This window comes from Canis lupus, chromosome 13 (assembly GCF_003254725.2).
Source record: "Canis lupus dingo isolate Sandy chromosome 13, ASM325472v2, whole genome shotgun sequence".
NCBI classification, from domain to species: Eukaryota; Metazoa; Chordata; class Mammalia; order Carnivora; family Canidae; genus Canis; species Canis lupus.
Genome location: NC_064255.1, coordinates 9,970,870 through 9,987,921, shown reverse-complemented (window position 1 = coordinate 9,987,921; position 17,052 = coordinate 9,970,870). Strand labels below are relative to the sequence as shown.

The window sequence follows — 17,052 nt, the reverse complement described above, 5'->3', positions numbered from 1 at the left end:
CTTTCGGTGGCGTGTGTTTGTGTGTGTGTGTGTCATAATCTTGTTTATTTAGCTATGTGGAATACTTGATTTAAAATGAAGACAAGGAAGGCTGGACTTTACTAAATAAAATGAATATTACACAATCTCTTACTATACATAGAAAAATTCTAAAATGTTTATCTCATTAAAGCATGTTTTGTCTCACAGTGTATTACTATTTGCAGTTACTATCATCAGACGAATTTTAATTTGTTTTTAAAACTTACAGAAACTTGGTTTTGAGTATATTTAAAACACCCAATCTTATTTCAAGAATAACTTGTTCAGGGGCACCTGGGTGGCTCAGGTTGTGATCCTGGGGTCCTTGGATCGAGTCCCACATCAAGTTCCTCTCAGGGAGCCTGCCTATGTCTCTGCTCTCTCTGTCTCTCATGAATAAATAAATAAAATCTTTAAAACAAACAAACAAACAAACAAACAAAAAAAGGAATACCTTGTTCACTTTTTCCTGGGCAGATCTGCAAACTACTGAAACATGCAGTATAGTAAAGTATAAAATTGAAAGTGATGGGCATACAGGTAGAACTATATATAAAATAGAATTTGACAATAAAATGACAAGCAGATAATGAATTTTTCTTATTTTTGAAATGGTGCCAGAATCTAGAAACTTGTCTAAATTGAACAACATAATTAACATAAAGGTTTTCTTTGTAATAACTATTCACACATTCTTCGGCATAAAATTATTTAAGTGCTACACGATTCTATGAAGATCACTGCTGAGTTGCTGTGCTTTCCTCATTAATGTTGCTCATCTCATTTGTTTAATTTGCAATGCCAATAATATTTAAGGAAGAATCTATAGAAGATGCCTAGAATGGTAATAAAGAATATTTGCATTTACTAAGGTCTTTCTAAATGCCAACACTCTGCAGGTGCTTGAAATATATTTTACTCATTATAACAATTACAAAATAAGTACTATTATTATCATCATATTTACAGGAGAATAAAATAGGGGCTAAGTATCCTACCTAGAGTCACAGTTCTCACACTCAAAGACCATATAAAGGAAATGAGATAAGTTCTGTAGGAGAGGTATAAATTATTATTGCCATATTTCTTTTTATTAATATTGGAGAAAACTGCTCAGAAGAGAAGGAGCTATTTAAGTATGGCATAAAGTACAGGCATACTTCATTTTACTGTGCTTTGTAGATGCAGTGTTTTTGTTATTTGGCCATCTTTTTTTACAATTGAAAGTTTGTGGCAACTCTGCTGAGCAACTCTGTGGGTGCCATTTTTCCAACAGCGTTTGTTCACTGTGTCTCCTTGTCACATTTTGGTAATTCTCAATAATAAAAAAGTTTGAAATATTATATTTGTTATGGTCATCTGTGATCAGTGATCTTTGATGTTAACTATTGTTTTTTGGGGGTGCCACAAACTTTGCTCATATGAGATGACAAACTTAATCTATAAATGTTGTATACATTCTAACTGCTTTGCCAACCTGGCCATTCCCCTCTCTTCCTCTCCAACCCTCCCTATTTCCTAAGACAATAATAATGAAGTTAGTTACCAATTAATAACCCTACAGTAGCTCCTAAGCATTAAAGTGAAAGGAAAGATCACATGTCTCTCACTTTAAAATCAAAAACTAGGCCTCTTGCTCCAAATGGTTAGCTAAGTTGTGAATGTGAAGGAAAAGTTATTGAAGGAAATTAAAAGTGCTACTTTGTGAACACACCAGTGATAAAGCAAAACAGCCTTAGCTGGTACAGATTGAGTTTTAGTGGTCTAAATAGAAAATGAAACCAGCCACAACATTCTCTGAAGCCAAAGACAAACCCAGATCAAGACCCCAACTCTCTTCAATTCTGTGAAGGCTAAGAGAGGTACAGAGCTATAGAAGAAAAGTTTGAAGGTAGCCAACCTTGATTCATGAGGTTTGAGGAGAGAAGCCATCTCCATAACATGAAAATGCAAGGTGAAGCAGCAGCAAGTTATCCAGAAGATCTGGCTAAGATAAATAATAATGGTGGCTACAGTAAACACAGATTTTTTTTTTTTTTAAACACAGATTTTTTTTAAAAAATATTTTATATATTTATTCATGAGACACACACACAGAGAGAGAGAGAGAGGCAGAGACACAGGCAGAGGGAGAAGCAGGCTCTATGCACGGAGCCGGACATGGGACTTGATCCTGGGTCTCCAGGATCAGCCCTGGGCTGAAGGCAGCACTAAACCGCTGAGCCACCCGGGCTGCCCCAACAACAGATTTTCAATAGACAAAACAGCTTTCTATTGGAAGAAGATGCCATCTAGGACTTTGATAGCTAGAAATAGGTCAGTGCCTGGCATCAAAGCTACAAAGGATAGGCTTGTTGCTCTTGGAGGTGAATTTAGCTGGTGTTTTTAAGTTGAAGCCAGTCCTCATTTATCATTCTGTAAATTCTAGAGCCCTTAAAAATTGTGCTTAATCTACCTTCCTTTGCTATATAAATGGAACAACAGAGCTGGATGACAGCATTTTTTCTAACAACATGGTTTACTAAATATTTTAAGCCCACTGTTAAGACCTGCTGCTTAGAAAATAAAAAGATTCGTTTCAAAATACTACTGTTTGATAATGCATCTGGTCATCCAAGAGCTCTGATGGAGATGTACAATGAGGTTAATGTTTTCATGCTTGCCAACATAACATCCATTCTGCAGTCCAGGGATCAAGGAGTAATTTTGACTTTCAAGTCTTATTTAAGAAACACATTTTATAAGGCTGTGGCTTCCATAGACAGTGATTCTTCTGATGGATCTGAACAAAATCAGTTAAAGACCTGAACAAATTCACCATTTAAGGTGCCAGTGAGAGCATTCATGATTTTTGAGAAGAGGTCAAAATACCAATATCAATAGGAGTTTGGAAATTGTTGATGATTTTGAGGGGCTCAAGAGTTCAGTAGAGGGAGTAACTGCAGATATGGAAATACCAAGAGAACTAGAATTAGAAGGGGAGTCTGAAGATGTGACTGAATTGCTGCAATCTCATGATAAAACTTGAACTGATGAACAGTTGCTTCTTTGACATAAGCAAAGAAAGTGGTTTCTTGAGATGGAATCTAATTCTGGTTCAGATGCTATGAAGATTATTGAAATTGACAACAAAGGAGTTGTTGAGTCCACTGTAATGGAGCTGTGTATAAAGTACGTGGGTGTGGAAGAAAAGGAGCATCTAAGTCGGAATAAGGGGTACATCGCAGGATCTCCATCCCCATCTTCTTATTCATGGTTGATCTCCCTCAGTGGTTAGCCTTTTACTTGGTGGTTTAGGGCCCTCTATTCTCTCCCTGTTGTCCATTCATATATGCGAGGATCGGTGGTACATCATTTTCACTGTTAATACCCCGTACATTCTTAAGGCACTTGTCTCATAAAAGTAAACACATTGTTACGAAAATATGTTTTCAATCTGTATTTCAGTTATTTTTTTTCTTCTGTGAAAGCCCTTGGTAAGTAAATAAATGAGCATATTAGAAGGACATGCAGGGAAGAGAGCTGAAACAGTGTTGGGTTTATCTTAGTATAAAAGGCCAGGCAGTTGGTGGTTTTGAAAACAAACCTCATTTAGCCGATGATTAGCAGGAGCAAAGCAAACCATGTGAAATTGCTGCTTTTGTAATTAATAGTATTTTGATTCTACTGTAATAGATGTATAAAGTGAGAGTGGAAGAGAAGGAACATCTAAGTCAGAATAAGGGGCCCATTTTTTTTTCCAAGAATAAATGTACCAGTTTTATTTTATTTTAAACGTTTCACTGTTATATAAACAAAGCTGCAGTAAACATCCTTGTAAGTATATATACACAGGTATAATCTGTGAACAATGTCTGCCAGCCTCTCTCCTTTCTGTGAAGAACAAACAAAAGCCCTATCCTCAGGCATTGCTGGAGCAACAGAAGTTGGGTTGCTCTGTCACAGGATTCTCCTGTGACCAGGAGCCTATGCTGGTACGGTTATACCAACAAATCCTCTTGCTGGAGAGTCACTTCAGTTTTTCCTATTGAATACAGGTCAGGTCTCTACCTCTCACTTTAACCCAACACTTTTATTCTCCAGGCTGCTTTGAAACTCATGAGAACAATTCAGTATTTATCAAGTACTATGCATATTTTATATTTTCTACATTTGTTATGATTTTGTTCATATGGTATTTAGACATTTTTAACTCTGATAACATTAAAGAATCATTTCAACCTATTTTCATTAAAAGAAGTATTCTTGTAGGTAGAATCCAAATATGAGTCTCGACTTGATGTTTTTGTATTAAAATGAATTCCTCTGGTCATCAATATTGCAAAAAAATGAACATAATAAACATTCTTGACATGGGTACTATAAATTGTACATCAAAGTAAATAATTTATAAACAAACAGATTTGAGCTTTAATCCCAGCATTGTGGTGGTTCTTTGTAGCCTAAAACAAGTTCTCAAACTTTCCAACTATGTTCTTTTATCTATTAAATGAAGATAATAATAGCCTTGTAGGGAAATGGTAGGTTGTTGAGATTATTTATTACATGCCTGGCATTTAAGCACATGCTTATAAAGCCTAGGAGCTATCTTTGTTCTTGGTAGTTATTATTACAAGTTACATTTGTAAACATCATATTTGTATTCTGTGGTTTAAAAATACTTTCCCGTTTAAAAATATTCTGCCTATAAATTAGTGCTTTAATATCATGTTTAATCCAGGTTATTAGTATAGTGTAGTGGTTAAGAACATAGATTCTGGGTTTCAAATCTCAGCTCCATGACTTATTATTACCAGGCTGACCTTCAGTAAGTAACTTGGAATTCCTCAACTTTGAAATGGACATCACGCTAGCACATTTCTCCCAGGCACATTTCTGAAGAAGTAATCAGATTATGCATATAGAAAGTTTAGAAGAGCTGCTGACATAGCACTGTGTGTCAGTTATTGGCATCATCATTATTAATTTGCTGTCTCTTTTTATTTTAGGTGAATCTTGGAAGCAACCAGTACCTTTTCTCTGTCATAGTGGACCCTAAAGAAATGCCCTGTTTCTGTTTGCGTCATGATGTTGATGCCCTACTCTGGCAACCACACTCCAGCAAACAAGATGATATGTGGGAACACATTGCAACTTTCAATGCTTTAGGTATAAAGCAAGCTCTTTGCAGGCGCGTTTTCTATTATGTCAAAAATCATGGTCATTTATTTTAAATTCATTTCTTTTTTTCTTTTTCTTTTTAATTTGAGCTGTCCTAATTATATTTGAATTGATTTGTGCTATAATTTCGTTGCTTTTACTATGGCTGGTGAATGTTAGTACTTTTGGAACAGTAGGATTAATCTGTTTTTATGCTTGTACACAAGATCAACACAATAGAAATCAAAGTGGTTATCTAACCACTGGAGTCATTCTAATCAGTCATTTGTTTATTCCAAGTAAGCTATACTGTATTAGAACATGAACAGTGGGTTTGATAGTACCCTACATGGAACTTGTATTCAGGTTTCTTCAGAGTAATCTTCAAAAACATAATAGAATTGCTCTAAGATAATGCTCATGAGGAGACATCTTTCATGGAACTGTCATGTCAAAGAGAGCCATTGTAATGAAAACACTTAGGGAAATGGTGGTAAGCAGAAATCAAATTTATTCTGTAGGATAAAAGGGAAATGGTTTTAAAACTAGGTCTTGAAAATTTTTAAGATACATAATTATAGACTCATGCAATAATTGGTTTTATGTCTAGATATATTAGTATTGTGTGGGAAAAGTTTTTTATATAAATTAGGCACAGTTATTGCTTTATTGAGTAATTATTTTAAACTGGCAACAGGAAGTAAAATTCTACATTCGGAATACAACCCTAATTATAGAGGAGATTTGTCAATTATCCTTTATAGTTAATAATATAGGCCGCTTAAACTGGTTAATTTAGACTCCAAGTGGATTTTTATGATGTGAAATACAAAGTTTTGTTGAAAAATTTAAACACATAATTTCTAGCCTCTGTACTATAATTTGCATTTAATTCTGAATCTTTTTTCAGTAAAGAAAGTACTATCACATAATTTTCATATGCTCAGATTATTCATTTGTATCCCTAAATCTGTTACAGAATTCTGTGCTTGAGTCTAAGTTAAATTAACGTTACATTAGATGTAGTCTTGAGATACTATATACATTATTAATTTTCTCGAGGTTAGTTTAGAATTAGAGCTGATTCTAAAATACTCAAATAGGTATCTATATCCTCTTCACTTTTCCTCCTCAGATCCTGCTGAATATTAAAAACCATCATTGAAGAATGCCTGGGTGGTTCAGTTGGTTAAGCATCTAACTCTTGATTTTGGCTTAGGTCATGGTCTAAAGGTCATGGGATTGAGTCCCATGTGGGACTCAGTGCAATGTCTGCTTGAGATTCTCTCCCTCTGCCCTTCCCCCTACCTGTACACACAAACTCTCTCTCAAATAAATAAAATCTTAAAAAATAGTATTCCTCCTTCTGTGCTCAGTTGTTCCTTTGCTCATTACTTGGTGAATCTCAATTTACATTAGTGTTCTATTTTTTACCTTACGTGTTAGGACATTCAGTAACCATGTCCCAATCTGAAAGTCCTAATTTGTATTTCAGAACACAAACACCCTTTTAACCTGTAAAGATTTTTTAAAAGACAAGTTTTTTTCAGAGCCTAATTAGTTTTCAAGGGATGTCCTAATTGAGTTTTTAAAATCAGATACTTGAATTTTCATTCCATCTTATAATCTCAAGGTCCTACTTCTGGAAGCTGAAGTACAACAAAATCCTGTTACATTGTTGGCGTATAAAAATACCACTAACATTATAAATAATAAGAGCATCCATTGTCATACTAGCATTTTCAGGTTCAAGGCCTATATTATGGACACACTCCTGAAATAACTTTACAGCAGTATTCTATAAATATTTTTCCACTTATTTGATAAAAAAAGATTCTCTGATGCTACATCTCTGATTAATGAGCTTAATTATTTTTTTTAAAGATTTGTTTATGGGACACCTGAGTCGCTCAGTGGTTGAGCATCTGCCTTTGGCTCAGGGCGTGATCCCAGAGTTCTGGGATCAAGTCCCATATTGGGCTCCCGATAGGGAGCCTGCTTCTCCCTCTGCCTGTGTCTCTGCCTCTCTTTCTGTCCCTCTCATGAATAAATAAAACCTTAAAAAATATATTTATTTATTTGAGAGAGAGAGAGTCTCAAGCAGGCTCCATACCCAGCAGGAGATAGTCACTCAGCCCATTTCACAACCCTGAAATCATGACCTGAGCTGAAATCAAGACTCTGATGCTTAACTGATTATTAAATTGGCATTTAAGGATAGTTTGACATGTTTTCAGGTCTTTTGATTTTAGATTTTTAGTGTTTTGTTCATAGAAATAATAAGGAACTATGTTGTGTTTTTCTTAAAGAGATAAAAATCCCTATCTATTTTGTTCCTTAGAAATTAAAGCTATATTTGCACCAGTTGGAGAAATTGATTGTGGTTAATCATTAATGGTTCAGAATTCAACCACTGTTGAATATTTATGGTGTATATTTTATTGAGGCATTTTAATCTGTAGTATAGATTATTAAATACTAAATGTTTAAGCACATTTTTCTTCTTTTTAATATATGAGTTTTATTTGTTCATTTCTTGGCAGGCTACGTCCAAGCATCAAAGAGAGACAAAAAGTTTTTTGCCTGTGCTCCCAATTACTCCTATGCAGCCTTGTGTGAGTGCCTTCGTCGAGTATTCATCTACCGTCAGCCTACTCCCATGTCCACTGTACTTTACAACAGAAAGGAAGGCAGGCAAGTAGGGCAGGTTGCTAAGCAGCAAGTAGCAAGCCTAGAAACCAATGATCCTATTTTAGGCTTTCAAGCAACAAATGAGAGATTATTTGTTCTCACTACCAAAAACCTCTTTTTAATAAAAGTAAACACAGAGAATTGATTACTCCAATATATTGGCTTCTCTATACTGAAAAAGTATTCAGTGGTAGCCAGAAGGCTGGTAGTCATACTATAGCCTGTTAAGTTTTACTATGTTAAATAAAATTATCTTGTATGAATTTTTTATTTTTTAAAGGATATTGGAAGTATATTCAAGAGATTATGATTCTGTAAAAGCTATGGAACAAAGCTGCAAATTTAGAGAAAACTGGCTTCTGTAAAAAATGTAAAGAAAGTCTTAGTAAGTATAATTTTTTTAAAAAGACAGGCTGTGGAATTTCATCTTTTATATGAAAGGTGTACAATTCAGTGTTTAAAAATAAAAATATTTATCATGTATGCCTTGTTCATTAATAGTTTTCCCTCATTCTGTACCTATAGAATTTTTAGATAACAATTAAAATGTTGATTCTTGTAAATACTACATTGCTGAGGAAAAGGGGGAATCCAAGAGAAGTACAGCAGGTCCAGTATTGTTAAAGGTTGCTGAAAGACTAAGATTTTTTTGAAATTAATTTTTTCCAATTTTTAAATTTTTGTCCATTTGTTCTTCTTCAGACATAGACAAAGAGAAATGATAAGATTCCACAAAGTGTAGCTCATATTCATTGCTAAACAACAAACCACCTCAGAACTCAGTGATTTAAAACAAAGATATTTGAAATTCACTGATTTGGCCATCTCTGTTCTTTCTTTGTGGCATCTCATTCTCCAGCAAGCTAGATTTGTCTTATTCCTGTGATAGAAAAAACACTGCAGGAAAGCAAGCCTTAGTATATAAGAACTTATCGAGCCTGTGTTTCCATCATTTTGCTCTTCTTCATGGAAAAAAAGCAAATTATATGGCCAAGTATAGAGTCAGTGTGAAAGAGAACTGCACAGGAACACAGATAACAGAAGCTATAATTCTTTGGAGCCATTAATGTAACAGTCTGTCACACACAAATTATGATTTATCCTTGTAGTTCTCCTTAACCTTCTACAGTTAAAAAAGAAAATCCTGTTTATACATTAAATATTTTGTGTCATGAATTTTAGTTTCTCATTATTTCCTTGGATTTTTTTGGTTTGCATTTACCTGGAAAATCGTTCACTTTATATACCAGTTTAATGAGCAAAAACAGCTAAGATAATAGGTAACCAATCAGATATTAAGATATTTATGAAGTAGTAATTAGTGAGATGGTATCATTGGATCAGTAAATAGATATACATTTTTTATTTACTTACTAGAAGAAAATGTGTATAATCTCAAGATTGAGAAGACTTCTGAAGAAGCAGAAATAAAAAATGTAAAAGATTAGTAAATTACAAAATGTAAAATATCTTTATGGCCTGATTCTGTTAACAGTGGTAAAAGAAAAACAGCAGACTCAGGGGGGATATTTGTCAATGCATGATAGATGAGAGTTAAAATCTAGAATCTCAAAACATAATAAACAAAATAAAAAAACAAAGAAAGTATACAGTATAGAAGCAGACAAAGAATATTAACAGCCAAGTCATAGAAAAATAAGGATGGCCAATACTTCTAAGAAGATGCTTAGTCTCCCAGGTAATGAAGGAAATTGGCAAAAAAAAATGTAAAGTTTTGTAACATTGCATATCAAGGTAGGGGAAAATGGGAACTCTCCTACACTGTTGGTAGGAGTGTCAGTAGGTACCAAAGGATACTTGGCAGGATGTATTCAAATAAAGTTCATTTTCTAGAATTCCAGAAATACTAGAAAACACTCAACATATGCACAGTGCAATAAATATAAGATTATACATTGTAGCAATGTTTATAATAAAAATTTGGAGGAATCTGTCCTTCATTAGGGGAATAACTAAATTGCAGTATTTTTATATTAGAATAGTATATATATTAGTATTTATAAAAAGCTTTAATTTAAATCCCTCTTTATGGGCCTGAAAACTCCCTGACACTTATATATATTTTCCACCTTTCTCATAGAAGAAAGATGCAGTTAAATTGTAACATATGGGCAATTTACAACAGGATTTGTATATACAATTTTTTAAAGATTTTATTTATTTATTCATGAGAGACACAGAGAGAGAGGCAGAGACACAGGCAGAGGCAGAGGGAGCCCGATGCAGGACTCAGTCCTGGGTCTCCAGGATCCCACCCTGGCCTGAAAGCAGACGCTTAACCGCTAAGCCACCCAGGCATCCCAGGAGTTGTATGTTTTCCTAAAGAATAGATACACCTGTGAGAACTCTTTGTTCATAAAAATGTTAAGGGAAATATCCCTTAGTACCTCAAAGGAAATACAAAAATTAAGATTATGTGTTGCCCTGGTTCCTAAATTTCTTCCATGGGAAGGAAATAAAAAGAGCCAACCCCATATCTTTGCTTTGAACAAATATTTTGGGTTTAAAAACAGGCAGGCCATGTTGCAAGACAAGTAACTTGTGTTGGATTTATTGCCAGCCACATCCATCTTGAGATTCTGTTCCACCTGTCTTTTCCTGCAGCACATTAACCCAGGCATGTATTATGGCCGTGTGTCTGAATGTGACAAGATCAATTACACAAGCATTTTTCAAGCCTCCATTTATGTCATTTTCTCATATCATAATGGCCAAAGCAAATGACGTAGCTTATTCCACAGAGTGAAGTACCTTGCAGAGTTACATGGCAAAAGACATGGGTATGGGGAGAGTAAAGAATTGGAACCATTTTTGAAATCTTTCACATGTACCCATACTATGTCCAAGCAATATAGATTTCTAACCCCTTTTCCCCCTAGTTCGTGACACACACAAAATTCTATTTACGGCACACCAGGGCTGCTCTTGGCCAGAAGTGACCTCGGCTATCCAAGGACCAAGGGATTAAATATCTAGGTAATCTTTAAATATTTGCAACACACTGATGTAAAGTCCAAGAAGTAGTGTATACACTGGAAGACTGTCATAGTTAAGTGCTATACTCAATTTTCTTTAAAAAACTAGTGAAGATTTTTATTTTTGAAAATATACTGTGCCATTTAGATCCAAAATGTACAGTTTTTACCATTTCAAATGTACATACATGTCATTGTACCAACTTTTAAAGTGAACTTTATTATTCCCAGGGAAGATGGTGGAGTAGGATTGTAGGCTTAATTTGTCCATGGATACACCTAGATGAAACCCTCATCACTATAAATAATCCAGAAAATGGCCCAACAGACTCCACAGCTAAAAGTAAGGAAGAGGCCACATTGAAGGGGGTAGGAAAGGTGGAGACATGATCCAGAGCCAAAGTGACCCACAGAACTGACCACGGGAGGGACGCATACTGCAGGCACAAAAGGAGAAAGGAGCAGGCCCTACACCAGGCATATCAGGCATGGGGGACCCATCCAGGGAAGATGAATACTCCTAACATTTGACCTTAAAAACCAGAGGGTCTTACCTTCTCAGTTCTTACAATCAGTGGGGCTTAACATCAGTGGGGCTTAGCCCAGCCAAAATCATGGGCTCAGCTCTGGGTGGGCCAGAAGGTGATAGAAAGCAGTCCCCATCATTGAAGAGACAGCATCACAAACAGCCCCTCTGAGATACAGCACAGAAACAGCAGGTCGAAATACACCCCAGGTATACGAGGGGGATTTGTTTGTTAATCTTGGGGCTTGTGCTGGAGACTTCTCCAAGGACAAAGGAGCTGGCAGGTACTATTTCTCTTACCTGCCCCCAGCCTAGATACATAGACACCTGTAGGAACCAGCACAGCCTGAACACTCTCCACCTAGCTTGCTAACAGTGTGCCCAAGCCCCAAGTACTTGTGCAGATCTGGCCTCATCTCAAATTCCTCTCACAGCAACCAGCACCAACCTTGCTAACACTGCATGCCCCATTCCCTGTATTCTGCAGACTTGCCTCCAACACACCCTCAACTGGAGTCCATCCAAAGCGGTGCCACAAGCATGGCAGTGTGCAAACAGCCCTGATGGGTCAACACTACCATAAAGTGACTCCTGCCCAGGGAAAGAGGAGATAACCACCACACAAACCACTCCTGACTACAGTCCCAGCAGTGGGCTGGGGGCAGACATCTAGTCTGACTGCAGGCCTTGCCCAACAATGAAAGCTCTGGGACAACACAGGGGAAGTGCCTTACAGGTCTGTCCTACCGCAGCTCTAGCAAACACTTGGTCTGATCCAATTCAAGCCCAAGGCAGTCCCAGACTGGACCATTAACAGAGAGCCAAACCCTGCCATAAAAGGCAAAGAGAACCATTGCAGATGACTGGACTGAAGGCAAATGCAGTTCAGCCATAATAGTAGAGTGCATGCAACACACAGGAGACAACCCTAAGCTGCCAGGTCCTGGTGAACAGGAGCCATTGCACTGCAGGGCACTCCACTACCTCTTATAAGGCCATTATTTCAAGAGCAAAAGATGTAGATGACTTTTCTAACACATAGAAACAGACACAGAAAGACTAAATGAGACAGAGGAATATAAACCAAATGAAGGAACAGGACAAAAATCACAGCAGAAGAGTTAAATGAAAGGGATAGAAGTAATATACCTGATAGAGAATGTAAAGTAATGGTCACAAAGATACTCACTGGACTGGAGGAAAGAGTGAAGGACCTCAATGAGACCCTCAACAAAAAGAAAATAAGAAAGAACCAGATAGAGATGAAGAACTCAATAAATAGTATACTAGAGGAAGCAGAAGAATGGATCAGCAACCTGGAAGACAGTAATAGAAAGCTATCAAACTGAACGAGGAAGAGAAAATAAAGAATAAAAAATGAAAATAGATTAAGGGAACTCAGTAACCATCAAGTGTAATACCTTCCGCTTACAGGGGATTCCAGAAGCAGAAAAAAGAGAAAAGAGGGGCAGGAAATTTATTTGTAGAAATAATTAATGAAAATTTTCCAAATCAGGGGAAGGGAACAGAAATCTAGATCCTGGAGGCACAAAAAGCCCCCAACAAAATCAACTGAAGGAAGTCCATGCCAAGACACTAATAATTAAAAATGGCAAAAAGTAGTGATAAAGAATTTTAAAGGCAGCAAGAGAAAACCGATACATATAAAGTAAACCTCATGAGGCTATCAGCTGATTTTTCAGGAAAAACTTCACAGGCCAGAAGGGAGTGACTTGATGTATTCCAAATGCTGAAAGAAAAAAACACCTGCAACCAAGAAAACTCTACCCAGCAAGGCTATCATTCAAAATAGAAGGAAAGGTTAATTATATCTATAAAAGTCTGTCAAAGAATTCACAAAATGGTGTATAGTGTGACACCATATACTGGGGGGAAGAGGGGTAAAAATTTTGTGCTTTTAGAATGGTTCAAACTTCAGTCACCATCAACTTAATATAGACTATTATATGCATAACTATTATATATAAACATAATGGTAACCACAAGTCAGAAACCAGTAATACGTATACAAAAAATAAAGAGAAAGGAATCCAAGAGTATGACTAAGGAAAGCCAGAAAACTGTGAGGGAGAGGAGCAAGAGATGGAACAGAGAAGAACTACAAAAACAATGGTAAAACAACAAAATGGCAGTAAGTATATACCTATTAATAATCTGTATATAAATAGACTAAATGCTCCAATCAAAAAACATAGGGTGATGGAATGGATAAAAAAGCAAGACCCATCTATATGTTGCCTATAAGAGACAGGCTTAAAGACACATGCAGATTGAAAGTGAAAGAATGGAAAAGCACTTGTGATACAAATGGAAATGAAAACTGGGGTAGCAATACTTATTTTGGACAAAATAGATTTTTAAACAAAGACTAACAAGAGACAGACACTACATAATCATAAAGGGAACAATCCAACAAGAAGATATAACAAGTATAAATATGTATGTCCCCCAACATGGGTGCACTCAAATACATAAAGTAGCTAATAAAAAAAATAAAAGATATAATCAATGGTAATACAATAATAGTTGGGGAACTTAACACAACACTTACTTCAATAGATAGCTTCCAAATTCATTCTGTGAGGCCAGCATTACCCTGATATCCGAACCAGATAAAAATATTACCCAAAAAAAGAGAACTACAGGCCAATATCTCTGATGAACATAGATGCAAAAATCCTCAATAAAATTAGCAAATCAAATCAAACAAACATTAAAAAAATAATAATAATTCACAGTGCTCAAGTGGGATGCATCCTAGAATGCAAGGGTGGCTCAGTATACCCAAATCAATCAATGTGAAACATCACATCAAAAGAGAAAGGATAAAAACCATAATCATTTCAATGATAAAGAAAAAGCATTTGACAAAAATACATCTATTCAAAAAAACCCACAACAAACTAGGTTTAAAAGGAACACACTCCAACATAATAAAGGCCATTAAAAAAAAAAAAAAAAGCATTATGCTTGGTGAAAAACTGAGTTTTCCGCCAAAGATCAGGAACAAGACAAGGATGTCCACTCTCACCACTTCTATTCAACACAGTACAGGAAGTCCTAGCCACAGCAATCAGACAAGAAATAAAAGGCATCCAAATTGGTAAGGAAGAATAAAAATAACTATTTTCAGATGACATGATACTGTCATGTTACATATAACCTTAAAGATTCCACCCAAAAACTACTAGAACTGAGAAATGAATTTAGTAAGGTCACAAGATACAAAATCAATCTATAGAAGTCATTGCATTTATATACACTAATAATGAAATAGCAGAAAGAGAAATTAAGAAAAGAATCTCATTTACGATTGCACCCAAAATAATAAAATAAATACCTAGGAATAACAACCTAAGAGGTGAAAGATCTGTACTCTGAAAACTATAAAGCACAGACAAAAGAAATTGAAAGGCAAACTAATGGAAAGATATTTCTTGCTCATGGATTGGAAGAAAAAATATTGTTAAAATGTCCCTACCCAAAGCAATCTAGAGATTTAAAGTTTAATGCCAACAGCATTTTTCACAGCACAAATAACACTAAAACCTGTATGGAACCACAAAAGACCATAAATAGCCAAAACAATCTTGAAAAGGGGAACAAAACAAGGTATCACAATCCCAGATTTCAAGATAAACTACCAAACTGCAGTACTTGGTATAGTACTGGCATGAAAGTAAACACATAGATAAATAGAACAGAGACCCCAGAACTAAACTCACAATCATATGGTCAATTAATCTTTGACAAAAGAGGCAAGAATATGCAATGGGAAAAAGCCTCTTCAACAAATGGTTTTGGGAAAACTGGACAGCTATATGCATAAGAATGAAACTGGACCACTATCTTACACTTTACACAAAAATAAACTCAAAAATGGATTAAAGACCTAAATGTGATATCTGAAACCATAAAAATCCTAGAAGAGAGCATAGGGAATAATTTCCTGACATCAACTGTAGCAGCATTTTTCTAGATATATCTCCTGAGGCAGGGGAAACAAAGCAAAAAATAAATTGTTTGGACCACATCAAAATAAAAAGTTTGTACACATCAAAAGAAACAATGAACAAAACAAAAAGACAACCCCTGAATTGTAGAAGGTATTTGCAAATGATATGAAGAGTTAGTATTCAAAATGTATAAAGAACCTATTCAACTCAACACACACACACAAAATAATCCAATTTAAAAAATGGAAAAAAGACATGAACATACATTTCTTCAAAGACGATGCAGATGGCCAGAATGAAATGATGTTCAACATCACTAATCATCAGGGAAATGCAAATCAAAACCACAATGAAATATCACCTCACATCTGCAAAAACACAAGAAACAAGTGTTTCCCAGGATGTAGAATAAAACAAACCTTCATGCACTGTTGGTGAGAATATAAACTGGTATAGCCACTGTGGAAAATAGTATGGAGATTTCCTCAAAAATGTAAAAGTAGAATTACCACATGATCCAATACTCCCATTACTGAATATTTACCCAAAGATTACCAAAACACTAATTCAAAGATATATACACCACTGTGTTTACGGCAGCATTATTTACAATGGCCAAATTATAGAAGCAACCCAAGGGTCCCTCAGGAGATACATGAAGCAAGAAGTAGCATATATATACACAATAGAATATTTCTTAGCCATAAAAAGAATGAAATCTTGCCATTTGCAACAACATGAGTAGATCTATGGAGTATAATGCTAAGCAAAATAAGGCAGAGAAAGACAAATACCTTACAATTTCACTCATGTGGAATTTAAGAAACAAAGTAAATGAACAAAGGAAAAAATAAACAAAAAAAAGACTCTTAAATATAGAAACAAACCAATGGTTACCAGAGAGGGGGCAGTGTGAGGGGATGGGTAAAATAGGTGAAGGGGATTAACAGTACACTTACCATGTTGAGTACTGAGAAATGTATAGAATTGTTGAATCACCATATTGTACATGTGAAACTACAACACTGTTTGTTAATAGTGGAAATTTTTAAAAGTAAACTTTATTTAAGTATGATTTGCAGGGATGCCTGGGTGGCTCAGTTAAGCATCTTCCTTCAGCTGAGGGCCTGATCCTGGAGTCCCAGGATGGAGTCCCACATCTGGTTCCCTGCATGGAGCCTGCTTCTCCCTCTGCCTGTGTATTTGCCTATCTCTCTGTGTCTCTCATGAATAAATAAAATCTTATTTTAAAAAGTATGATTTGCACACAATAAACTATGCCCATTTAACATGTACAATTGGATGTTTTAATATATTTTTGTATAAATTATTCATATGTAACAATATATAATGAAATTACATGTATATTCATATATAACTAGTGAAATCACTACTATAAAGTAAAGATGGAGTGGCTTTATTAATAATACACAAAATCAATTTCAGATCAATTATACCAAAAATAAAGAAAGTCATTTCATGACAAAGGTCAGCTATGCAAGAGGACATAACAAATGTTTATGCTCCTAATAACAAAGCTTCAAGATACACAAAGCAAAGACTGATAAACTACAAGAGCAAATAGAAAAATCAACAATTATAGTTGGAGATTTTAATATTCTTCTTTTAATCATAGATAAAACAAGCCAGAAAAATCAATAAATATTTAAGAAATTCAACTAGCACTATCAACCAACTTGAC

General features: G+C 35.4%; 1 protein-coding gene across 4 annotated transcripts in view; it reads left to right on the top strand.

The window, feature by feature from the left end:
* NUDCD1 (NudC domain containing 1) overlaps window positions 1–9,027 on the top strand; it is an 80,091-nt gene extending 71,064 nt beyond the window's left edge. For 3 of the 4 annotated variants that reach the window (XM_025450243.2, XM_025450245.3, XM_035698868.2), the window contains 2 exons: window positions 5,010–5,169; window positions 7,704–9,027. In XM_025450243.2, the coding sequence (XP_025306028.1) occupies window positions 5,010–5,169; window positions 7,704–7,996 (453 nt within the window). In that variant the 3' untranslated portion in view covers window positions 7,997–9,027. The remainder of the gene's footprint in view (window positions 1–5,009; window positions 5,170–7,703) is intronic. The other variant, XM_025450244.3, reaches the window with a different exon arrangement.
* The last annotated feature ends 8,025 nt before the right edge of the window (window positions 9,028–17,052 follow it).